At 41.8% G+C, this 26,333-nt stretch overlaps 1 protein-coding gene across 7 annotated transcripts in view; it reads left to right on the top strand.

The window, feature by feature from the left end:
* The window catches only part of TSC22D1 (TSC22 domain family member 1), a 98,419-nt gene extending 75,111 nt beyond the window's left edge, over positions 1-23,308 (top strand). For 3 of the 7 annotated variants that reach the window (XM_017815059.1, XM_017815058.1, XM_017815065.1), the window contains 2 exons: positions 20,752-20,803; positions 21,896-23,308. In XM_017815059.1, the coding sequence (XP_017670548.1) occupies positions 20,752-20,803; positions 21,896-22,153 (310 nt within the window). In that variant the 3' untranslated portion in view covers positions 22,154-23,308. Of the gene's footprint in view, positions 1-7,857; positions 8,375-20,020; positions 20,332-20,505; positions 20,541-20,751; positions 20,804-21,895 lie in introns of those variants that run through there. The other 4 variants (XM_017815062.1, XM_017815060.1, XM_017815063.1 and 1 more) reach the window with 4 other exon arrangements.
* Positions 23,309-26,333: the final 3,025 nt, after the last annotated feature.

Genomic DNA, 26,333 nt, shown 5'->3' with positions numbered 1-26,333 from the left:
ATCAGAAGGTCTCTGAAGAAAATGCTGTGTCAGAGGCTGCTAATTTCAGAATTGCTGGCTGTTGTTACATAGCCAGATAAGAAAATTGAAGGTGGTGACTTTCAGTCTTCTGAAATAAACATTGGCAAACACAAATCAATTTAGAAGAATACCAAAATAGATACAGGATAAGAGTTAAATGTTCACAGTAACTATAATGAAGTATAGGACTAGTGCTGTCTTCCAATGCCTGCTAAAGGAGCTAATGCTTAATATTAGGATATTGTTGACACTCAAACTAATGTAGCCTAATCAGTCCTGATGAGCCACTGATGGGACTCATTACAGGAAAAGAATTGTATGGTATCAGTGTCTCAGTAGCAAGGTATTTAGTTTGGCACCTGTGGTGTTATTTAGTTGATGCTGTTTTCCTCTCAAACCTCTGTAAGCACTTAAGTAGGTTTCACAGCACCGTGGAACTTATCTGTATGTGAACAGATAACACAGAACACTAATCAGACCCTGAAGTTTCACTTTCAGCAGCAAATTACACCTTTCTTTCTTCGGATGTTTGGCACTTGCCTTGTGCTGCTCCTGAGAGGTCCTGGCGTGGTCCAGGAGCCGAATGCTTGGGCCTGGTGGAGTGGCCTTCTCTTTTGAAGCAAAGTATTCCTGGAGGGCTTCATTCTGGTTTACCCATCAGAGAATCACTTTTTTAGCTAGATCTTGCCTTGCAGGGTGTTTGGCCTTATTGAAGAAGAGAAGCAGGATGACAAAGCATTGCTCCTCCTTCCATGGGAAAATATGTGATATGGTAGAGAAAAACCCAGCATCTCTGGTCTCTGCAGTTTGCTTTAGAGCATTGAAGGTCATGTTATAACTGCTGTGCTTGCAATACCAAAAGGGGTTGGTTACTCCTTTATGAATTCATGCTTGTGTAGTGGCTCAGAGGTGATGTTCTACTTGCCTCCTTTTTGAAAGAGGCTGACTTCTTAAAAATAAGACAGCAGCCTTATGGCTCCCAAAGCTTTTTTGGCGTGAGCTTCTGCTTGAGTACAGGCTGCTCTCTGGAATCTGAAAGGAAGGAAAATCTGTGGGAAGAGAGCTGTAGAGTTAAAAATTCTTCCTATTTTGATAATGGTTAGAACTACATTGTTCTAAATCTTTAATTTACTCCTTTAATATGGATGTCACCAAATGCCCAAGGAATGTCTGCTGTAATTTAGTCTCATAAAGTTCCAGTATTACTGAGGAAGAATATCCAAGAATAGCTATAACTGGTTTCTATTAGCTCACACCTACTGATGGATCTCAATTTGGAGGTTTGGGCAGGCCAGAGATTTATTCTGCAGTTGTCCTGTGAAGGTTTTGGATGACCTTTCTCAATAGGAAGCTTTGAGTCTTGCTTCCTGCTGCATTTGTCTGTTGAAATTTAGTTACCCTTAAGTGGGGGGCTCCATTTCATGGATCATGTGACAGGCAACTTCATAGTATTCTCAAGTTTTCTCTTGTATGCTTAAGTTAAAAAACACCAATACCACCAAAGACATGTTTCAGGAGGCAGGGTTCTTTCCCTTCCAGTCTGGCTGAATGCCTGCAAATCCTTCATCATTAGGTTTGTACTCTGCTGATGTAACATGCACAGTAGATTGACAATCTCTTGCAGCAAAAAATGCTGAGCTGCTGTTACTGTGCTGTGCTAGTTCATGTTCATCAGGCTCCTCTTAATCAGAGATTCTGCTGGTTTGTGTTTCATAGGTGCTACAGTGAAGGAAAGGAGTACTTGCTTTAGATTAAGATAACATAGCATAGCCATGGTAAAGAGATGCCTTATGTGTAGAAGTGGAGGAGATACTAGGCTTGTCTCCTGTAGGCTTAATCTGATTTTAGTCATTGCCACAGTACAAAAAGCAGTAACCAGTAACTATTCTAATTGATAATATGTATTCAGTACCAATGCCCTTAATTACTTCTTCCTCCTCCTCCATATATTTTACTCAGTTTTTTTAACATGTTTTGTTGTCCCTGTACTAACATAGTTCCACAGCTTGAATATGCTTTGACATTGTCTGTTCTTCTGTATGATTAAATGATAGAAGTTCGGTGACTTCCAGTTAGTGGAATGTAAAGAACTCTCTTGCAGATGGCTTACTGTGGTTCATGGAGAAGACTGACTCCTGTAGCTGCTCCTTCATGCTTGTGCTGGTTTCCAGGTGTTCCTATTGTGTGTTCCTAAATCAGGACTGCTTTTGAGATTCAAATTCGTATCTCCTTAGAAGCCAGGGTGGTTTATGCTTTATATGTGATAATTTGAAAACTGTCTCTTCCCTGGGTAATTAACTCAGAATTTAACAACCAGAGTTTTAAAAAGTCCTCAGAACTATGTGACCGGAGTAATTTCTTTAAAGGAAAACAAATGGACCAGTTTTTGGAAGAAAATTATCTTGGGTCATTAAACACTAAGTTATTCCTTTTTGTGCAGGAACTCCTCAAGCTGCTGGTTGCTGACACGTAGGAGGATACTGTAGGAAGGTTGCATTTATCTGCCTGCCTTGCTGGGTTCTCACCTAAACATCTGCCTCTGGCCATGCCTGGTAGTGGCTCCCAGGCTAAATGGGTGTTTCAGATCCAGTAAGGTCTTCCCTGTATGTGTTTCTTCATCTTTCACATAGGGAGGATTTGCTTTTCGGCAGCATATATAGGGGTGCCAAGATGAAAATAAAAATTGAGTGTAAATTAACAGACTAAATATGTGCAATTGTAATGCTTATTATCATTGTGTAACTGAAAGCCATACCTTTTATATCACTTGGTGATGACTCGGATGTTCAATTAGTATGTTAGTAACTAAACCTTTTTTAAATTGTTTAATGACAGACTGAAAACTATCTTCTCTAACTGCATTTCATTACATATGTTCAAAATATGAAGATAACAAAAGTACAGCAGTGATTTTTGCTGCTTGCATTTGGAAATACTTCCCAATTTGTTGTCCACCTTCTTGTCTTTCACTTCACTGCTTTGGTTTTCATTGTAGTGCAGATGTCTTTCTACAGCTTTTTGTGCTTTTTAACTTTTTTTGTTGTCAAAACTATTTCCTTTGACAAGCCAGCATGCATTGCTTCATTGAGTGGTTCTAATAAATATTTTCTGAAGTCAGATTTATTTTTTGCATGCTGTCATTGACTAGCAGCCTTGCAAACCCCTGTGCCAAAGCACTGCATAAAGATGGATTTAAGATAGGAGGGTGGAGGGTAACAAAGCATTAAAAAAAACCCTGTAGGTTAGGATGCAAATGGTATATGGGACATCGCCGGTAACAGTAAGTGCTGTAACTTGATATAAAGGTTTATTTGTTATATTTGTAAAATAGTAGTCTTGGAGGCTGTGCTGTAATCATGAAACAAAATCTTGGAAATCTTAAGTCCTGGTGACTTATGTGAATTTTGGATAACTATTTTAGAAATTCTTTAACCCTTAAATATCTTAAGGATTGCATGTTTGGAACTTTAAAGTTTCCAGAAGAGTTGAATGTCTGGTATGTTTTCTGCTTTATCAGGCACTTGTATGCACATCAGAATTTTAAATTCTTAGTTTGTTGCATCACATCAAAATTGACATTGTTACCATAGAGTGTTTTATGTCTGTAGTCTAAAGGTTGTCTTGCTGCTTTTTCTTATGGTGAAGTCTGCATTATTCAGACTGTCTCTGAAGTCCTCTGTAGAATGTGGAAAATGAGCCTACTAAATGTTTACCCATGAAGGTATGGCAGCTCACTCAGCGATGTGTGACACACTGAGGAATTCAGGCTGAAGTGCTACACTTCATTCAGACTGATGTAAATGATAAATTCTGCTGGCTGAATGCCAGATTCATTAACTTACAGTTTAGCTCTTAACTTGGGCTGTTGCATTTTTTTAATTTTTTTTTTTTTTAAATCAAAACTGTCAAGGAGTACCACAAATTAAGAATCTTGAAATATGCTCCTCCTTCCCCTTTGGGCATAAGAGCTATGGGTGGGAGAGAACCTAGGTACCCTGATGCTATCATGCATGAAATCTTGTTTTTTGTTTCATTAAATGTTAAAATTTACCCATATATGACATTCTAATGTACCTGGAGTGATAATTCATCTGTGTGCAATCTGTCACTTTATATAAGAACCAGGGTGGTTCAGGACAAAGGAAAGCATAGCTTGATGCTGAATTCTTGAATGTGGCAGGAGAAGAATGAAGATCCTTGTACTTCAGGTATTTTTCAGTTGCAGCTAGAGGCTATTTTTCAAAGCAGTAAAAATGTTCAATCGCTTAGTTAATCCAGTAGGCTTACAATATCTTTGTGGTTTTTATTGCCTGTAAGTTGTTGACTTACACATAACTGAGTAATCCTTTTAATTACTTGAATGCACTGTAACGAGCTTTGTCAAATTTATGGGAAATGCTTATGAGAAAAATCATGTAGTTATTGGAATAGCTGCCTCTGAAGCAGTCGTGTTTAAAAATTATTTTGTTTTCAGTCTGGTAACTGACTAAAAATCAGTTTGCTGATTTTCAAATCATTTTCTGTTTTTTGTTAAGGTGGTGAGTGAAACTGATAAGACTCCTCTGGGGTACAAACCTCCCCAAGTAAAAAAGTGATGAATTTCAATCAGGTGCTTTTAGATCAGTGGTATAGAAACTATTTTACTTGACATAGCTAGAGAAGTAGCATCAAATGAAGCCTGTGAGTGTTGCCTTACTGTAATGTTGTCACCCGAATTGGGGCTGATGCATGAGGAAAAGTGATTAGTGTTACCAGAGATGAAGCATTTTCTTTGTGGGCCTAACAGTGAACTTGCTCCTTTACTGAATATATTCAGCTGCTTGATTATGCAGTTCTGAATCATATATGCATGGCTGTGTGTATGTATATGTGTGTGTGTGTATGTATGTATGTATATATATTTGCTTTTCCCTTTCAAACTGATTCTGACATGGCTTCTTTTAATAAGCAGATCAAGATACAAGGATTTTAGCATAAACTCATGAGATGCAAATAGAACTATTTATGTGTGTGTGGATGTAATCCGATAGTACAGTTATTAATCTTTCCTAAGTTTTATTCAGTGCTTAGATTTGTGCCCCTTAAGAAATTGCTTTCCTCTCAATGTAATCTAACACTTAATGAACTTTCTGGTAGAAATCTGGATTTGAATCAGAGGAGCATTGGAGCTGAGGGATGTATTAGTCAGATGTACATAACTTACTGGACTGTGTTTTTAACTCTCATGACACAGCTGCTAGCGTGATGGAGCTCCTGTTCAAAGGACATCTTGCAATAGGAAAGGAGAAAGTAAAGGCTGTCTACAGGAAAGGTTAACATCACTGCTTTCATCCCTTTTCCACTCCAACATACTTCAAAGTGTACTCATTGTTTCAGGCATCCTGGAAAACACCTGTGACCAGTGCACGTACTGTATGTGCAGTAGTTACTGAGAAGGATTGTCCTTTTAGCTGATGTAACGGTTCAGCTTTACAGAGGGGAATACAGACAATAGAGAGGGCTAGAAGCATGTTAAAGAGGGTTAGGAGAATGGCAGCTTAAAATCTGAAGCCAATCAGCTTTGTTGCCGCAGTTCTGTGTGATACAGACTTAGCTGACCGTGACTGCTACAAGTCAGCTGTGTACTTTATAGAATGTCCAAGGGAAGCTGTAGCATATGTTATATGTAAGACAGTGTAACCAGTAGGATTCTTAAGGAATTATTATTGTACTGAGTCTCTGACTCTAGAAGGATGTGTAAGGATGCCACTGAAATTAAAATTTCTGTCTTGGTTCGGCTTTCTGTAATTGGTTTTGAGCATTCTTCTAGTCAGCTTGATGCTTCAGCTCTTTAAAATAAGCAAGACTCCTGGCTATAAGTAATATGTCATTTTGAATATTGAAGTTATTCAATAGTACTGGGATCAGTTGGTTAGAGCATGGTGCTAATCACACCAAGGGCTTGGCTTTGATCCCCTTATGGGCCATTCACTTAAGAGTTGGACTTGACAATCCTTCTGGGTCCCTTCCAACTCAGAATATTCTGTGACAGTCTTAATAGTTGTTGATTGCTACTATTGTTGATCCTTTTGTTCCTTACTTATTTTTCCTTGAAGCCTGATGAGCCTCTCTCTTTTAGATGTGGTTATACCATGTAAATCTCCAAGTTTTCAAGATTTGCCCTGCTTTCAGAGTAAGCATCCCTCTTTTAGGGCCATTATATCTGTCTACCTCTTCTCCAACTACTCCACAGAGTGGCCCCACCTCCGTGGCTTTTCAGTGGGAGCTAGAGGAGAACGCTAAAACGAGCCCTGCTTGTTATCCGTTCCCATGCTGTGCTGAGAGGTGCACTTGATGTAATGAGAGAAACATTTATGGCAAAATGTAGCTTGTCTGTTTCAATCTCCTTGCTGTGTCTTAAAAGGAACATTCTGAGCGTACAAGGCTCTGGGAAGAAGAAGTTTAGAAATATTCTGCCCTGCTTCACAGTTAGTACATCTGATGCCCTGTTCAAATTATCTGAATTGCCTCTAGGCTTTGGGAATGGGGAACTAATCTCACTACACCCCTCATTCTCAAGGGAAAAAAAAAATGCATTTTTTTCTTTTGTTCATTTCCTCACTACTGCCTAAACAAAATATTCCCTGTTTGCCGTGGTAGACTTGTTGGTTCTAATAAGTAGAGTTGATTTTACCCCTCCCTTCTTCCCCCAAACCAGACTCCTTTCTTTTTTATTGTGTAATACCTGCTTCCCTTGCCATCAGTTACCACTGCACTGCCTTGGCATGGTGGAACAGAAATGCAGATAAGTAGTATATGGCCATGCTGTGAGCCAGCTGACAGAGGGCAGGTTTGGATTAGATATTACAAAGAAATTCTTTGTTGTGAGAATGGTGAGACACTGGCACAGGAGGTCCAGAGAAGCTGTAGATTCCTGGAAGTGTTTAGGACCAGACTGGGAGGGGCCCTGAGCAACCTGCACTAGTGTAGGGTGTCCCCTGCCCATGGTGGGGGGTTTGAACTAGATGATCTTTAAGGTCCCTTCCAACCCAAACCATTCTATGATTCTATGAACTTGTTTGACCCTTCCATTTGGTTTCTTTCCAATATGGTCTTACAAGGCAAACCTACTTGAGGAGACACATCTGGCATGACTTTAGCAGTCAGCAGTAAGTCCAAGTAACATTTGCTAGGTTTGATTTCTGGTTTTGCCTTTGCATTTTTGTGGTTGCGGTCTGATGAGAAGAGTGTAACATCAGTGCCCATGCACTTTTGTGTGGCAGGGCTTCCTGCGCACGTGCTGCAAACAGCTGGCTACTTCCGTAGTGAGGGGTTATCTCCTGGTCTCCAGCTTGCCTGTAGAGTAGGAAAGTGAATCTTGTTTGATTCTCTACAATGTACTGTGGGCAGTCAATTTTTCTTCACACTGAAAAGCATTTAACATGGTAGAGGAAGGAATATGTTTAGGTTGAAGCAATGTTATAATGGTACCTACGCATATAGGCTGATAGTTGCATGGTATGGAGTTACTATAATGCACCAAAACCTCCTTATGGTGATCTGTTTCTGTGAGGAAGAAAATGAAATAGTTGATAGATTTTTGGCTTGATACATGATGAGTTGCTATCTTTTTCTGGTCTGCAGAAGACTAACTAGATGCATGTCTCAAACTGTCATCACGGGTTCTTTTTAAAATAGCAGTCAGGGATAGGATTTGCCTGTGTAAAATTTTTTCTGGCAAACAGGGTACTGTCAATTTTGTGTCTAATTGGAACTGCCATTAAGCCCTAGAACTTTAATTTGAGAAGCAGTACAACTTAAGCTGCCTTTCTCTAAGCAGAATTAGCTACCTGTAGTGATTAACATGTGCTTCAGAAAAAGCAGGAGCAGGCTGAATCAGCTTCAGAGTTGGTGAATTTGGCACTGCTGAAAGAAGATGCATTTGTTTGAGATTTGAAAACATAATCATGAAGATTTTAATCTCTTTTGATGCTTTATGTAACAGAACACCATGTGATCTCGGGATCTATGGTGTCGTCACTGTTCGCCCTTCTTGTTTTTCTTGATCATAACCAACCACTATTAAACTCAGCAAACTTTGAATTGAAGCAAGTGGATAATCTTTAACAGGCAAGGCTTTGCAATTCTTGAAAGTGCTGCAGAGTTCAGGACTTGTGGTTAATAGTGGAATGCTAATGCTGATCTTATGGCCACAAAGGACTGAGAGGTATTTCTTCCGACCCTCTGTCTGGGGGAAACTAATCAGCAGGTACTAAATAGATGCCTCAATGAAAGTGACATTTCTCCAGAAACAAGGTCCTGAACAAATAACCATGAAAGTGTTATTCTTGGAGCTGGAACAGCATCTGAAGAGGTATTTATATAAAGTTTTTAATATGTAGATGCTTGATTTATTTGTTTTCTCTTTTTTTCTTTTTTAATGGTTCCTTTAACTATTTTGTTGTCCAAGTACTTAAAAATGCTTCTTCTAAATCAAAGTGCTTGGCACTTGTTAGACCTGTTTCAAGCTAGGAATATCATACTGGTTGAGAGTACTGTCATGCAGAGTTGATTACTTATTCAGTGAAAATCTACATGTCTTGAAATATTTACTGCAGAATTTAAAATCATCCATATTATAAAATGTTTGCCATTACAGTACTTTTCTTTTTTCAAAAAAATGTTGTTCCAATTATTCCAAATCTTAAGTGATGTAATACTAAACCAAAAATGGGAATTTTAATAGGGTTCGTAACTTAGTTGATAATAAGTTTATATTAATTCAAATACTTTTTCATACATAATATACACTATCTTCTGTACTGTCACATGGTTAAAGAGAATTTTAGTTAATCAGTCTTGTTAAATGTTTGGAGAGGCATTGAAATACAGCTTAGTCTTATGCAAGTTTCATTTATTAATCTCCTTTTCCATATAAATAGTGAAATATGAAATGCATGTTTTTGATGTGGTTCCTTTTTAGTGTTTAAAGTAAATACCAAGTAACTTGGTGAATCAGAAGAATTATTTTACTGAGTTAAAAATACATGACAGTGTGGGGGGGAATTGCCTTGACTCTTCATGTTGCAGAGTTGTTTTTCTGTGTATAGAAGGCAAATACCCATCTGTGGGAGGAAGCATGGAGTTTCTGATCTCTAAACTTCTGATCTCTAAACTGGTGCTTTTGTTATGGCACACCCTTTAAATCCAACCCCCTTGATTCTATATAAATTTTGACAAATATCAACTAGTACATATATTTAACTTGACATTTTTGTCATGTTATGTTTGTGGTATTGCCTGTGGAGAATAGCTTTTCTCTCTGAATGGTGCCTCTTCAAAGAATATAAAATTATACATTGAAAACCTTTTTCTAAAAGCTCAATTTTAATTTTTTCAGTAATCAGTAGTTTCTGAAAACATGCTTGAACTTTTAAATGGACATTGAAAATTATACTAAATTAATCTGAATGTGTAAGGAACCAGTCTAACAGAAATATTCTGTAGTAGCAATTGATATGTGATGGCAACAGGTATGTTATGAATGAGCAGCATGTGTATGCAGCAGTGACTGGTGTCATCATATATTACTGAACAAGAAAGGTAGTACTGAGAAGATTGTTTCCTACCATGAACCAAGTTATTCCATAAAATGTGTAATGAAAAAAATATGGTGGAGTAGATGTGTGATTTTCATTAATCTTTCTGCATTTTATTAAAAGGTTTTGCTGTAACTGACTTTTTTACTGATACACCTAGGAGCGTGTTGTGTCACCTCTAGTCATAAACCAAAGTCTGCATCTGTTAACATTATACAGAAAATGTTTACAATTTTTCCTGTAGTCTTATTCAGCAAGCTACTTTCTATTCTCATTTGCTTTTGTTTCCTCTAGCTTCTCTTGCAGAGATGCTGCTTTTCCCTTTGTTGTTTTTCTGTGGGTTACAGTTGGCTGGCTGTCACGTCACCATTGCAAATGAAGGTTTAACCTCTCTGGCAGCTGTTCCTGGCTAATATTGTATACGGTTCTATGTTTTCTCCCAAAACTGACCCTGCTGAATGCATGGATCAAATACAAAGAAGCATTTACCATTTTCTGGTTAGATGCAGAATTTGAGAGAGAGCATGCAGTTGTGTGTCGCTCTCTGGAGGAAAGAGGAGCACTTAGAAAAGGGATCCCTAATGTCTATGTGCTATTGGAGAGCTGTCTAGCACTAGGCAGCTGGAAATGGGGATATCAAGGGATAGAAAACCCACTATATTTATGAACTAATTGTTCTTACTGTTTTTAAAAGACAGGCTTTAATTCATCATTAGGCAAATATTAAATAGTTTTACTCCAATGTGAAAAAATAAAAGTCTGACAACCCAACCCCTGAAACCTATTTAAAGGTAATTTTTCACTCAAGTCACATCTCGATCCTTCCAATGACTTAAAGGATCCTTTCAAGTACCTTGACTTCTTTTCAGTCTATAACTAAAAGTCCCCAACCCTAATCTCGAAATCGGCTCAGTGCTTCTTTTTTACCCGCTGCAGTTTATCAACAACTTGTTTTAAATGCTGAATTCTTCAGAAATGGGGCTGAAAAACAGGTTTGGGCAAACTAATTCGAGGCAGGAGCCTATCTGAGTTGCAGCAGGGCTACCCTGTGACTCAAACATTCACTTGTAAATATTTTTGTTTATAGTTGTCATGACTGCTTGTACTTGAGCTGCTGATTGATGTTGCTGTTCACCTGGCCAGGGCCTCTAGCAATTACCAGTAGCTGGAAAGAGTCAGAGAGGAATTCCCCTGTTCTGTACCTGGATGGGAGGTTGCCTAGAGTGGGTTTTAGAAGAGATGACTTGTCCTCTGTGCTTGATAGGACACTGCAGCAGTCATTCCCTGGCTGCATTGGCAGAGCTGGAAGAGGGGCTTTAAATCCTGTATCACAGCAAGGATTTTCTCTCCTTCCCATGTCTTGACAGGGTGTCACAGCTCATGGTGTTGATGCTGTAGAAGAATGGCCACTGGGCTAACACCCTTTGTGAGAATGAGGAAACATACTTGGGAGCTGTTTTGGACTCCCATGCATTACTAAGTGGGTTACTCATCTCTGACTTCTGATACTGGAGTCGTTTGGGTTTTGTTTTTGTGGGGATTGGGTTTTGTTTTAAATTTTTTTAAGCCACAGAGGTTTAGGGTGTCATTGTAATGTCAGTGGTTTCTGGAGGATGAAGTAATTGTTTTTCAGAAGTGATACATACCTGGCATAATATATATGTGAGCTTTGGACCTTGTTTTGTACAAAAGACCCTTGGAACATCTATTGAAACATTTTAGGTGGGTATCCACCAGAAAACAGGCATCTGCAGTTTTAGGGAGCAGACAAGACTGCTTCATAAACAGGGTGCCACTCATAAATTTAGTCGTCTCTGCATAATGACAGTTACCCAGATACTGATTAGGTATGGAATAATATGCTGTAATCTTTCCTTTGCAATGTGTATTAAAAGATTAAGAGTATGTTTTCTGCTGTTTGCAGAATGTCTGCCTCAAGGGTGGCTAAATGTGCATGGTGTCTGCCCCTCGTGGCCACCATGGATCCAACAGTCTCAAGTACTTGCTGCTTATAAGCTCGAAGTTGCTGTCCTGTGGAAAATGAGAGCTTCTTACTGCCTGAGGTTCCTTTAGAGGATCAGTAGGGTTACTGAGGAAGGCTGAATCACACTTGAAGGAGAAACAGGCCGTCAGGATATTCGGGCTTTATGTAGATGACCTGGACCAATGCCAACTATTCACAGTTTCTGGCCTAGAAGGTTCTCCAGGGGCATGTTCAAAATATGCTGAGCCAGCATATCTGCGTTCTGTTCTTTTTGGTTTGCAGTGTGGCAGGGTTACAAGAACAAAGTGTTGTGCTAAAGTAGGTAATACATCTCTAAAGCCAGGTCAAATTAAAATTTCGATCTGGTTGTCTTTAGGTAATTTTTAAGTTTTTAAGCACACCTCATTTCACAGTCTTACATATTTTCCCAGGTATCTTGCGTTCTATTTCAAATCAATATTGCTTTACCATTTATTCCTTCAGCAAGGAGAGTGTAAATGGTATTTATATAGAGATACTGTATTGGGATTTCTGCGGTTGTGAGTCAGCAGGATTTGTGTCTCTTGATTTACTGAAGCTATGCCTGGATTAAGAAGCCTGTGAGTGCTTTTGCACTCCAGAGTCGAGCTTTACCTGTCTTTCAGTGCCATATAGAGTTGAAGCATAGGCATTCATCGAATTCCTCTCATATCCTTGTTTTCACAGGAAAGGGGGTGGAGGAAGGTACAGGTTAGGCAGGAAATCATCCAACAAATGCTCGATTTGGTGGCTGATAAAGGGGAACAAGACTGGGATAAACTGCACTGTGCAATAAATCAGGTCACATTCTTACGTGTTTCTGGAAATTCTCCCCCTGCTTCCTGACTGGTGATTGGTTGGAGGTACATGGGGTTTGATTTCTATAAATTAAAATCTCCATTCAGATATAAAAATACCTTTAAATACACTACAGTGAATTCAACCTGTTAAAGTGCAGTTCTGCTTTGGTGGAACAGCAGGTCTTGAATTTTTCTTATTTTTTTTTTAGGTGGTCACCAAATGATAAACTGTGTGTTGAGGCATAACTAGAGTAGATTATTTTGACCACTCAGAGATTAGGAAATATGGTATTACAAATTTTTGTAATATGCATGCATTAGAGCCAGAGGAGTTAATCTGAAAGTCGTTTGCTTAATTGTTCATTGATACTGCTGGTACCTGTCAAGCTACTTGCCACTGATTGCAGTGGGATTGAAATTGTGGGAATGTAAAAGGTCAATTGAATAGAGATCTGTTGTCTTATTGTATTTGCTAAAGAAGAAAAGTGGCATTGAACTCACAGCTTATCGTCTTCATTGTCCTACACGTGTTAACGAATTGCAGTGTTGGGAGTTTATTATTATTTAACAGGATGGGCTTAAAAATCGTTCTGCACAGCAGGGTGGTAATGAGCGATCTGCCACCTCACAAGCTGAGAAGGGGTCGACCTCCATCTGATCCCGAGGTGCTCATTTCCCACACGGAAGTCTTACTTTGTTTCGTTTCCTTACTTTTCTCTTCATCATTGGCTGTTTTTACTTATTTCAGTAAAAGCTGGGGTAGGGCACTTCGTTCCAAACTTCCTGAAGACCATAGGACAATGCAGGTTAATTGCAGAGGTTTTGGTTTTGTTCCTAGCAACTTTGAGTTGGCTTCTAGTGTGATAGGTTTCTGGTGTGGGAAATACAGGCATAATTTTAAGTGTTGCACTGAAAAATGACCATCAAAGGGCAAATGATATTCAGTGAGAAGTGTAAGCCAGCTGTTAATGCCATATAAATACTTTTTTAATAAGCATGACTGAATTATTAGCCGATCCAAGATTTCCAATATAGTTTCAAGCGGAACAATTAGAAAAAGGTGAGGAGGTAGGAAAAGAGGAAGGAATGGATTCAATAGTTAAACAAAAAAGGCACACTGGGTGTAAGCTTTACGAGGGTCTGTGGATGGAGGAAATGGAGGGGCTTAAGGTCCTCCATCCCCCATTTCCACAGTTATCACCACTCAGTAAGACAGTATTTCCATTTCATGGAAATGTTCCAGTGGGGCTCTGGGATCCCACTGGGAGCCCCAGGATCTCACTGGGATCCACTGGGAGCACTGGGATCCAACTGGAACCTTCCAGAAGCTCCAGGATCCTCCAGAACCTCCAGGATCCTTTGGAAGCTCCAGGATCCCCCTGGGATCCCCCAGGATCCCTCTGGGAGCCTCCAGAAGCTCCAGGATCGCACCAGGACCCTCCAGAAAAGTCACTTTTCTGCAACCTTAAGGAAACAGAAGATATTAAGAATTTTAAAAATAATAGAAGGTGACCCTTCTCAGTTACAGGTTAATTTGACTAGTTTTTAATTTGATTACTAAATCTCACTATGTGCTATCGAGGTAGTCTGGGGTGGGTGGATGTCAGTCATTGTTCTGAAGTTCCTCCTGGGCTATTTATCCTTTTGGTCAGAGATGCCTTTTAATACAGAGAATTTCATCTTTCCAAACGCTCATCATGTCAATGTGCCAAACTCCTTCCTATACTTGCCATGTTCTTTTCTTATGTTAGCTGTAACTTGAAATGCTTCAGTGACTCTCTTTCCTCCCCTCCTCATTTAATTTTGGAGTATGTGCTTGAAAAATCTGTAGTACAATTACAACAAGTGGGATTAAATGCTACTGTAAGTGGTTTTTACCTTGAGGTGTTCTTCTTGCCTTTGAGAAAAGCATTACACTTGAAAAAGCTACACATGAGACTAGGGAATTGAACACACTTTATGAGTTAAATCTAAAATTATTTAAGCCTAATTTCACGCAAAGGAAAAATTAATTTCAGCTCCATGCTTTGGATAGTGAAACTTAGAGGTTGTAACATTTTATCACTTTTCTATATATACTGATTTATGACACTAAGCATCTTTTCCCCTTCCATACTGGGACAGGGTCAGCATGCAGAATGATACTGTATGCAGCTCTCTGGAGAAAAGAAAATCAATTGCTGGCTCAGATGTCTCACTTAAAACTTTCAGGATGCTAACATGGTTGGTTGATTTCTTCCTTTGCGGTTCTTGGTCAAGGGCACTTGAGAGGATACTGAGGAGGGCTTTCACTCTTAATGAAGTTAAATATTTTTCACTTACTCATTTTAAGGTTGAATCTCAAATTAGGGAAGCCTGTGCTTCCCAAGCTACATGTTACTGAAAATGTATAGCTCTGTTAAATTTAAGTGGAGTAGCATCTGGATGTAATTTCAGGTTTTGAGTTATGATAGACCTCAGTTGACTCTGTGGGGAGACTTTAAAACTCAATGGATATACATAGAACAGGGTCCTTCATCTCAGCTGCATTGCTAGACGGTTATCTGTGGATGATCTTAGGAAGGGGGATGCCATATATCCCTCTCCAAGCATCCAGATTGCTTTAAGATGGCTCATATTTCCTTGCAGAGTTCTCTCTGACCAGTAAAGAGTGGATCCTCTTTGTTTGGCTACATCCAGGTACTTGATATGGACCCAATGTTTTGTTTTGTCAGCATTTGAATTGGAAGAATCACAGTAATTCTCATTAAAAACAACTGAGGTTGACTTAGCAATTAGTTGCCTGTCAAAGAGAAAGAGGATATCCTCAAAGGAACCAGTAAGAACCGCTCCTTGTTTGTCTTTTGATCTTACATGGTTATCTTCTTGCTTTAAATGCAGCCTTCTGTCTCTTGTGCAGAGCTCACAGCATGATACTTCTGTGTATGCACTGTGATTAGAGATGCTGTCAGGTTATTTCCAGAGCCCCACTAGGGCGTATGTATTCTTTCCACTAAATATTTATTTAGTTATGCTTGCACATCTGGAAAAAAAAAAAAAAAAAAAATATTTATTTAGTTATGCTTGCACATCTGGAAAAAAAAAAAAAAAGAAATTATAGCACTTCATTTCACTAGTGTCTTGCATAGTTTTCCCTTTTATCTGTTTTTTTTTAATCGAACTAACCCCAAATTTCTAGCAAACTAATAAACTGAATTATAGATGCAAATAACTTTACTGTAAGGGAGGAAAAACACACATTTAGGAAAACTGATAGAGTAATATCTCATAGCAAGAGCTTCTTCAATTTAGAAGTATGTAAATTGAAATTTGCAGAATTCAGTCTAGAAATGAAATATATGTTAGCCTTTGGAGCTGAGCAGTAAGTTCCCAAAGGTTTGCTTTCTTTAAATCAAGATCTTATCTAAAGATTTGGGACTGGAAAAGGAAGTTGGCTGAGATTCTGTGATCTTTATTTAGACTATCTGACGTGATGGGCTTGTGGGGGCGTGTTTTTTTGATGGTGGTTTTCCTTTTCTTTCTTTTTTCTTTTTTTTTTCCCCCCCTTAGTCTGCTAAAACATATATATATATATATATGTGACTGACCGTGGGGAAAAAATTTCCCTGGACAGCTTCTCTGGTTATATGCCTTTACTGAGATGAAGAAAAAAAATTATGGCCTATTGAAATAAATAAACATTTAGTCCTTGATGTCAACTGCAGCCAGAGTTTCCTCGGTTGGTTATTAGCTTGGAGCAATTTTGTATAAATTGGATATTGGCGGAGGTGCGGGGGGAGGAAGGTGTCTGTCAATACACAGAGTTTTGAATTTATGAATTTTAAGGGAGAATAATACTCTGCCATTTATTCACCATTTTTAGATGCCAAGTGAAATGCACAGTCAGATGGAATCTAATCACTGTAGCCTTTTCTTGAGGAAAAAGCAGATTTTAATTTTAACCTCTTCGGTACTTGTTATTCTGTAGTTGGAAGTCCACAGCCTGTCTGTCTATAGCATAAGATGAAAGTGTACTGTGACAGAAATTGCTGTTTTCTGATATGGTTTCTGGTGTGATGTCTTTTTGTAACATAATTAAAAGACAAGATTTATTTTAAGTTCAGGAGATGCTTGTCGAGGACTTTTAATGTTATAATCTGAAGGGAGCATACTTTGACAAGATACTTGAAAGATATTTTTTTAAGTGAAAGAGTATTTTAACACACACAGAAATATGCCAAATCAGACTTGCATAGAGACAGAATGATTCTGTGCTGCAGCTTACCTTATTAAGTGCTTAAGATGAAAAGCACTTTTCTCAAGTGCTAAGCAGGAATAAATTGAGACAAGAGGAAATTATTTGGTGGGAGAAACAGTTTTTAAGAACTGAAACACTACAAAAGGTGACGCCTACTAAAAAGTCCTTGATTACCTTATATGGAGGATCAAAGATGCTGGTGAGATACTTCTTTGCTATATTGTAGTCTCCCCTGCTGGTTTCTCAGTAACCCATCTCGATCTTCTATTACTTTATGCAGTTTGTGAACACCTGGGGTGCTCCATAGACATGCAGGCTTCCAAAGTCTGTGATCCTGTGTGAGTGGACTCAACAAACCGCCTTCGTTGCATATCCAGGGCTAACGGGCATAAATTTGTCTAGCTAAGTGCAAACCCAGAGCGGCTTTACAGAAATGGGGAATTCTGCAGCCCTTCTCACCTCTGCTCCCAGGAATGTAAGCTTTTGCAGGAGTCTAATATCTTCTATTATCTGTTAATGAGGTGTTAAAAGAGGTGGTTAGAAGGTTTTGAGTCACAGTAGACATCTTGACGCCCTTCTAATGTGAAATGGAGTTTGGAGGACTATTTTCCTTAAATCTTCCATATGCTGTTTTATTTAATAAATGAGATATTTTTAAAAAGCAACATGAACCCCCCAACCTTTAAATATGCAGTTCAGTCTCTGTCCTTGTCAGGCAGATAACGTGGTGTTGAAATGAGAACGTCGGAGATAGTGGTGCTCTCCCCTCCTCCCCAGAAACTCACCCCCGTTTAGGGGATGAAAGTAATTAATGTCGTGGGGTTTTTTATTTCCTAGATGATCCGAGCGCTTAGACCTTTCTCAGCCCTAAAGGGACACTTATGGTTTGCTTTTTTACTGAGTGGGCAAAGCAGAACGTGCATATTAATATGCAGTCCTACTTACGCAGCTGATAGCTTTCTGTTGAATCACAACTCTGCTTGTAGGCATCTAAAAATAAATGACAGCTTTTGCTAAAAGCCCACTGAAGTTAATGGAACACGGTTACTGAGTTTAGTGGGAATTTGATTTAGGATCATATCTGTTATCTCTTTTTCGTGAAGATTAATATAGATTAAAGAGGGCGGTGTTATTTATTGTTAATTTAGTCTGAGAATTCTATAATTTTTCTGTATTAAATGGACTAATGGCATTCAATAACTATCAGTCATTATGGCAGCACCAACAATCATCTTAGAAAGCATGCATGACGTTATTTTTATATGTATAAATGAAACTACATACAAATGTCTGCTATCTGTCTTGCAACACCTGCAACAGGTGTTTGGAGGGTATGTCTGTTCAGACCTGTGAGTTTGCTGTCTTCAAGTTCTTTTATAAGAACCTGATTAGCAGTGATAGAACTTATTTATACCTACTCTGCCCCTGATTAAGAAGTTCCAGGGACAGAGATTGCCCCAGAGGCTGTGTCCAGCTGCAATATCGATAATTGTCCTGACTAACTGCCATGGGGAGTTATTCAAGACATTACTGATTTTCAAGCCCAACCCGTCATAAAACATTAATTTAGATCAAGTCTAAGACTGAAGCTAATACAGACTCCAGTACAGATTATGTGGTTCTGGATCTGTTTATCGAATGCCTTACTTGATCACTGAATACAATGAGTACTATGGTGTGTAGTAAGTAACCTCTGCAGAGGAAGCGGTTGAGTGAAGTGTTCATACAACACATGGTTACTGGTGTTTGTCTGTCAGGAGCTGGGAAGCTGGAGCCTGATGCACGTGTTCTGATGTGTTGCTTCCAGTTCACTCGCTGTTACATGTTTGTGAGTCAGTACAGACAAGGTTTTTTTCTAAAAAACTTCCTTTAATTTTCAGCCTGTTTCGTGCTATCTTGTGCAAGTTCCCCAGATATCCCATGAGTTGTGCCCTTGGAGGATGGGAACGCTATGTGGTAACAGAAAAGTGGCTATGAGGAACTCTTATTCTTAAATGTGACCTCCCTGTGGATAGGATTAGTTTGTACTACTCTGCTGGCATTATTGAATGAAAGAATAGTAGTCTAGGACAACATAAATAAACTAAGAAGGATGATGCAGATACGCAAATGCTAAATTTAGTTTTAAGATGATTACTCCGTGCCTCCTGGCTTTCCTGCTTCTCTGGGAGCAACACCTGTGATGTATGTGACTTGTAGCTCTTGGAGAAGTTTACTATAGAGAGTGGAAGAGGTTTTTGACTTTTTTTCTTTTTTTGCGCCTTTAAGTACTGTAATGACTCGATGAAAGTGCAGGTCTAGAAAATAGTGGTTTTATAGGTTGGGTGTTTCTTGTGGCAGTATTTTGTGTTGGCGTAGTTTAGCATTGGGTCTCTTTCTAAGCTATTACTGGTAGAGAGGATCACTTGAATGGGCAGTGGCTGTAGTTGCTGTGTTCCATGACATGAGAGCATAACATTTGTTGAGAAAAACACCAGTTAGGTGGGGGAAGAATATTTTCCTGAATTATTAATGCATGTGCTGCTGCAACTTTTAAGACTGTAAGTGCCGTTACGGTGCAATCTAAAGATAAGTGAAGAGGCATTTTCCCTGTTATATTGTAGAATAGTGTCAGCTGGCCTGCTAGAAATCCACAGGTTTGTGCCACTTTTTGTAGACGATCAGTGGCTGAAAATTTTTTTTCAGAAATAGTTTTATGGGCGCGTAAGGTGTGTGCAAGGGATAAAGGGGGATCCTCGGAGTCTGAAACAGTTTTACCTGCAGTGTGTGAGTATCCTGCCTTTACTGCCTCGCACGGACGAAGCGGGCAGAGCTGCCGGGTGTGGGGTTTGCTTTCCGAGGCTGAAGTTTGCGGATCTCGGGCCGAGGCTGCGGTTCGGGTCGCTGGATAAGCCGTGGGAGCCGGCACCAGGAATGTCCCGCTCTGGGTCTGTCCCCGGGTGCGGCGCTGCCGCGCGCCGAGAGGTGGCGGTGTCGGCGCGGCCACGGGCGGCCCCTCGGCGCGTCCCGCGCTCCCGCCAGGCCGTGCGGGGTTTCCCCGCCGCTCCTTGGCCCGATAATAATAATAACAATAATAATTATTATTAATTATTATTTATTATTTATTTTTAACTCCCCCTCCCCCGTTTCTGCGGGTGCAGGTCGGCACGGCGGGCGGCGCGCCGGCACCCGCCGCGCCAGGATTCGCGGGTGCGGGGGGACGGAGCCTCCTTCCCCCCCCCCCCAGGCCCCCCACGCGTGCGGGCCCGTCCCGCGGGGGCGCCGCCGGCTCGGGGAGGGGGGGCCGCGATAATAAGATGCGGTGGCGCGGGGCGGGGCCCGGGCGGTTCAGCCAATGGGAGGCGGAGCCGGCGCATAAATGATGGGGGGGGCCGGGATGCCCGGGTTTTGTGCTGCGCGGCGGAGCGCTGACCCCGCGCCCAGCCGGCCGAGCGCAGCCCCGCACGGCCCCGCAGGGTCCCGGCCCCGCCTCGCCCGGCGGAGCGGCCCCGCACGCACACACGCCGCCGGGAGGAGCGAGACCTGATTTTTTTTTTTTTCCCCGTGGAGCGTTTCTGGCCGCGGTCGCATGAATGCCCAATGTTGTAGACCGGTGGCAATGGATCTAGGAGTTTATCAACTAAGACACTTCTCGATTTCGTTCTTATCGTCCTTGCTGGGCACCGACAACTCGTCTCTGAGGCTCGACAGTAGGTAAATAAGTGTTGTGTCCGAGCGGCTGTGCCGGCGCGGCGGTGGCGGGGCAGGTGAGCGCCGGGCTGGCTCCTTTGTCCGGGGGAGCCGCAGCGGCGGGCACCGGGCGCCCGCCTCTCCCCCTGGAGGTGCTGCCCTCCCCGGCGCCCAGCGCTTCTGCCGCAGCCTGCAGTCGAGCTCCATCTTTGTGGACTGTTGGGGAACAAAATGTAGGGGTACTTGGTTTGGCTGCGGGCGGGGGGCTCGGGAGCTTCACAGGTTGCTTTGCTGCATTGGAGCATCCCGGTGAGGCGGCGGCAAGCCAGCGTGAGGATGACTTTCTCAGCCAACTGGCTACCAGTGCCCGCGTCTCTTGTCTCTTAAATAATTCAGACGCTGCTAATGTTTTTTTTTTTCTCTCTCTTTCTTTCTCTCTTGCAGCTCCTCTGGTGCAAGCGTAGTAGCTATCGACAACAAAATCGAGCAAGCGATGGTACGTACCGATGGGGGCATAAAACCTTGTTCGTGTTTGAAGCAGTAAACAATATGGGGATGCGGCGGGCGATGGTTAACCCGTGCGGGGACGCAGTTTGGTAGCGGGACCGGGGAGGGAAGGGGAGACACGGTTTTGGGTTCAGGGGCTTTTTTTTTTTTTTGCCTGCGTGTTGGTTTTTTTTTAATTTATTTTTAATTGATCAAAGGCTTCCTGCGGGGAGGAACGCGCACGTTTCTGTATCGATGCCGCGGAGGGAATGACGGCATTGCGCTTGGCTCCTGCCTTCCCAAGCGATTGATCGCGGCTCCATGCGGCGGCGGAGGGGCGCTGCTGGGGCAGAAAGCGGCGTGTGTTTGTGGGGTTTTACACCCCCAAAGAGGAGGCGTTCCGGGGCACTTTTCATTTTATTTTTTTAACTCTGCTCCAAGCGCAGGAGAGCGCAAGCCAAACGAGGGCATCCCCCTCGGGCTGTCTCCGGGGCATTCTCTGCTGTCATGCCCTTCTCCCGGCGGGCGGCACGGGCATCGCGGTGCCCGGAGCCGGCGGCTTTCCCTCGGGGCCGCCGCAGCCGCTACCCCGGCCCCCGCCCAGCGCCCGGCGCGGTGCCGGGGGCCCGGCCGCCCTTTGTTACTGGAGCGGTGCCTGGAGCCGCTCTCCCGGGAGCCTCTCCGGCTGTTGCTAGGCAAACTGCGAGCCTTTAACTCCCGGCTATAAATAACTCGGCCGCCCATTGGCCGCGCCGCGCCCTGACGTCATCCGCGGCCGCGCGCGGAAGGCGGGAGGGAGGGAAATGCGGCAACCTGTACCCAGAACTGGCTGCAGCCGGCGCGCGGGGGGCGGGGCCTGGAGCCGGGGGCGGGGCCTGGAGCCGGGGGGCGGGGCCTGCTGCTCTCCCCGGTCCGCACGTGTGTGACAGCCCGGGCCCTGCGAGGGACTGACCCGGCCCGGTGCCTTCGCTGGGATGCAGAGCTGGGGGCACACTGGCTCTCTGCAGAGGGGGATCCGTTGCATCTCTGGCTGGGCAGAGTGGGAGCCTGGGCCTGACACTGGGCTGCTTTCCTAATGCACCCACTCTCTTCTGCGTTTCAGGATCTGGTAAAGAGCCACTTGATGTACGCAGTAAGGGAGGAAGTGGAGGTCCTGAAAGAGCAAATCAAAGAGCTGATCGAGAAGAACTCACAGCTGGAGCAAGAAAATACTCTGCTAAAAACACTTGCCAGCCCAGAGCAGCTTGCCCAGTTCCAAGCACAGCTGCAGACTGGTTCTCCGCCTTCCTCTTCCCAGTCACAAGGGACAACACAACAGCCTGCTCAGCCGGCATCACAGGGTTCAGGGCCTTCAGCATAGCTCAAGATGTCGTTGCCATCGTGATTGCTGGCCTCTGGACTGCCCAGAGCAAGAAGGACTAGCAGGAATCTGCTACAGCCACCCTTCATCCATTTCAATGCATATTGCAACCCAGACTGGGGACTCCATGCCCTGCATACGTCAGGAGAGACTTCTTCCCCTTGTATTATGCACTTATCTGTCTCCCTCTTCCCTCCCTTACCCTTTTGGCTTGAAGGAGTCTTTGTTCTTAGATTGGTTGAATAAAATAAACTTCTTCCAGAGAATTAGCACAAGTACACTGGGGACTTGAGCAGCTTCTGCAAATGGCTGAGAAACGAAGCTGCATGCCTGAATTTTTTTGGTTTGTTTTTAAATCTTCCACTCATCCAGTGATACAGCTGATACAAAGTGCTTTTCAAGCTTGGAAACGTGAAGAAATGGACTGGAGTAAAAAGTGGTGGCTCAATCCCCTGTAGTGCATTGGGGTTCCAAAGTGTGGACTGGTGCATAGGATCTAAGAGGAAGAGGGAGAAAGGTAATTTCAGTGTTTAACACTTAATTGTCACCTGAAACCTTAAGTGCAAATATTTGCACCGTTTTCTGAAGCAGTGGACAGGTGCATAAAGCTGTATTATATATAGAAGACAGGTAGGTGACATACAGTTGTTGGGTCATAGGATAATTACAATGAAGGTTATTTGCCTACTGTATATTTGTGTATTTAGTGTAATTACTTTGTAAAATAGAAAACTGTAACTATTTAGGTTGTACAGATTGAAGTTTAGTTGTTTCATTGGCTGATCTGAAGAAGTTTGGAAAGTTGTTTTTTTTTTATGCTACATAAATAAGAATGCACCTACGCAACTGTTCAGAATTTGACGGATTTATGCTGTTTGTGTAACTTCTGAAGTTCCCTGGCTGCTGATTATCTTGAAGTAAATCATTGTTCATTGTAGTTTGGTTGAAGATGGGAAAAAACCACTCCAAAAATTATCAAGCCCTGCTAGCAATGAATTTAAAAGAAAAAATTGGATTTCCCAGTATGGATTTTTTGCATATGATGTGTATAGTAGTATGCATATGTTTTTGTGCATGTTCTCTACAGTTGTAACACGTCGATGTATTTAACTGTTGCACTTGTCAACTTTCAATAAAGCATACAATGTTGATAAATCACTGTTTGTATATTGTACTGGTGTTAACTGCAGTCACTTTCAACATGTTGCAATGCGGTTTTACATAAGAAGTGAGGTCAGGAGGCCAAAGCCGGGGTGCAAGATACTGCCTGTTGGCTTCAGAGCTTTAGTTTCAGCTGAAAATGCTGCTCCTGCTTTCCACAGTTCTTAAAAACAGAGAGATCGTGAAGTCAAATGAAGGAGGGAGGAGTAGGGGGCCTGACTAAGCAAAGCTGCTGGTTTTGAGTCAGTCCTGTGCAATCAGGACTGTAGGAACACAGACATCTGGTATATGATCAGCTATGAATATATATGTAAGTTGTTTCCTACTGGCATACTGGCCTTGCTTGGGTACTGGTCATCCCCTGCTGGCAGCAGCTCCCACACCCTTAATTCAGGGTGATGAAGGCACTGAGCACCGCAGCTTCCCAGCAGGTCAGCCTGTATTAGAGTATTATTCTGCTTTCTGAGAAATGTTGAGAATTTCCAGTTCTGTGTGTAGACAAAACTTCTCCTTAAGTTTTGATAAAAACACTTTCCTCTTTAGTAATGATGATTAAACTGAATCTAAGCCTACAAATGTCCAGGTGAATGACTAGATAAGATGCGATTGGATCGATAAGCTGCAACCAGGGGAACAAAGGAATTTGCAGTTTTACATGGTTGCCTAAAATGTGAATACAAGCAATGAGTTTGACTTAAAATGTAAGGGTTAATTACAATGGGGTTTTTATAGGGTCATATGACTGCTCATTCCATGTAATGAAAATCAGGAGATGCTGTTCTTGTGTGCTGTTATTGAGAGTAATCGAGTGTAGCAGAGGAAATAAGAAGGCTGAGGGTTCAAAGGTAGGACAGGTTACTTGTTCGTGTAACTTATAGCTAAATTCTTGCCTGTGGTGGATCCTCATCATGTAGCAGTTCAGGCAGGCGCTGCTTAGCTGGATCACAGCATAAGTAGTTGAATTGCCCTTATTGGGATTGCCATATCCAAGTGCATGCGTGAGTGTGTCTCTGTAGGAGTGTGAACTTGAATTCGTAGTTTGTGTTCTTCAGATTTCAGTGTACAATTTAAGTGTTCTTAATGAGGAAACACCAGAGAGAAATGCAAGATTTTTTCTTTTTCGTGGATTAAGCTAAAATTAGAAATTGATGATGGCCTTTGTGGCAGAACAGCACTTGAATTATTTGGATCTGACAAAAGGAATGCTAATTTTGGTGCATTTTAAAGGGCTTAATTGTCTTCAGTTGCCTTTATATTCTGACTGTTTCTTTAGCGCTTCCAGGCCATAACATTGTGAAGATTGACTTTTTTATATACTCACACAGATTGGCTTTCTTACCCACCTAACTTACCAAAATTTGCAAAGAATTTTTTTTTGTTTAAAAATGAAGTTGACCTCTGTGATTATTTCTTCTACTTTGTTTGAAGAGCTGCCTCAACATATTCTAAATTCAAGATTTTTTTTTTTAAACTGTTCTTTAATGAAGGATCTGGAAGTCTTCAGGTTTTTTGTTAGGTAATACAGTAATAATTTTAGTACACTGTATTAAACAGTGGCAAATCAGTGTTGGCAAATCTGATAATTTAGGTATTGGATAATTTTAAAACTATGGAGCTGGTTCTTGGAGGTGCTTATTTACTGGTAAAGTTAGTCTGAGCAACGTTTTGTTGCTGAGATGCTTTTAGCAATAGCTCTGTCAAAGCTGCAGCCTCTCCATGAAATGGATTCAAATTGACTAAAATTGCACTTGAAATCCAAACAAAGAGTAGACGTTTGTCAGTTGTGTTGTAATACTTCTGGAATGAATTGTTTTGATTTTTGCTTTTGTTCTAGAACATATAGTTTTCCAGAGAACTTTTAAGTCAAATATCAGTGGTCAAAGGTGTCATCTTTTTCCACCAAAATTTTTGTACAAACTCTGAGATGCTCAAGGTTTCATCCACGATGAGTCATTACCTGTAACCTCTCTTGTATATGTCAGGCTTTTTATTGTCTGCTTATCTCCAATTCAGTAACTCTTTAGGCTGTATTCAAGCCGTCTGTCATTTAACTTTTTGTTGTCAATTAGCTGCAAATTATCACCAAGACCAGGTTGCTGGGTTTTTTTTCCTCTTGTGGTTTCTTTTTTTTTAACCCAGTAATTTTTTGGCAAATAATTTTAAGGCGAGTCCAGGTTGTTCAGATTCTGGGGACTCTGTAAATACTTGTGTGTGCTGGCTGTGGCTGGGATAGAGCTGATTTTCTTCACAGTACCCGGTATGGAGGCTATGGTTTGGATTTGTGACCAAAACAGTGTTGATAACAGAGATGTTTTTATTATTGCTGAAGCGTGCTGATACAGAGTCAAGGCCTTTTCTGCTTCTCATCCCACCCCACCAGAGAGTGGGCTGGGAATGTACAAGGAGCTGGGAGGAGACACAGCCAGGACAGCTGACGCAGCCTGGCCAAAGGGATATCCCATAACGTGTGGCCTCCTGCTGAGCACATAGTTGGGGGAAGAAGAAGGAAGGGGGGATGTTCAGAGTGGTGGTGTTTGTCTTCCCAAGTTGCTGCTACACATGATGGAGCACTGCTTTCCTGGAGATGGTTGAACACCTGCCCATGGGACGTGGTGAATAAATTCCTTGTTTTGCTTTACCTGTTAAACTGTCTTTATCTCAACTCACAAATTTTCTCCCTTTTCTGATTCTGTCTCCCATTCCACGGGGGGGAGAGTGAGCTGTTGTGGTGCTTAGCTGCCGGCTGGGGTTAAACCACAGCAGTCATTTTTTGTCACCCAATGTGGGGCTCAATATAACATCAGATTTGTTTGGAACGTGCCAGGTCGGTTTTTATAGCTGTTATTGCTGTTTAACTGTTAATTGACAGGCTCATGTTTGCCATGGAACTCGCTTGCCTGGCTGTATATTAGAGTCTAATGGTCATTAGTGGCTGCTTGCTGTACTGCTGTGCTGGTTATCACCTTAGTCTGCTGTGTCTGGGAACATTTTGATAACAGCCATGGCGATGTGCTGGGGC

This window comes from Lepidothrix coronata, unplaced genomic scaffold, assembly GCF_001604755.1.
Source record: "Lepidothrix coronata isolate B3197 unplaced genomic scaffold, Lepidothrix_coronata-1.0 Scaffold48, whole genome shotgun sequence".
NCBI lineage: Eukaryota > Metazoa > Chordata > Aves > Passeriformes > Pipridae > Lepidothrix > Lepidothrix coronata.
The sequence above is the reverse complement of the archived record's forward strand: the minus strand, read 5'-3'. Positions and strand labels throughout refer to the sequence as shown.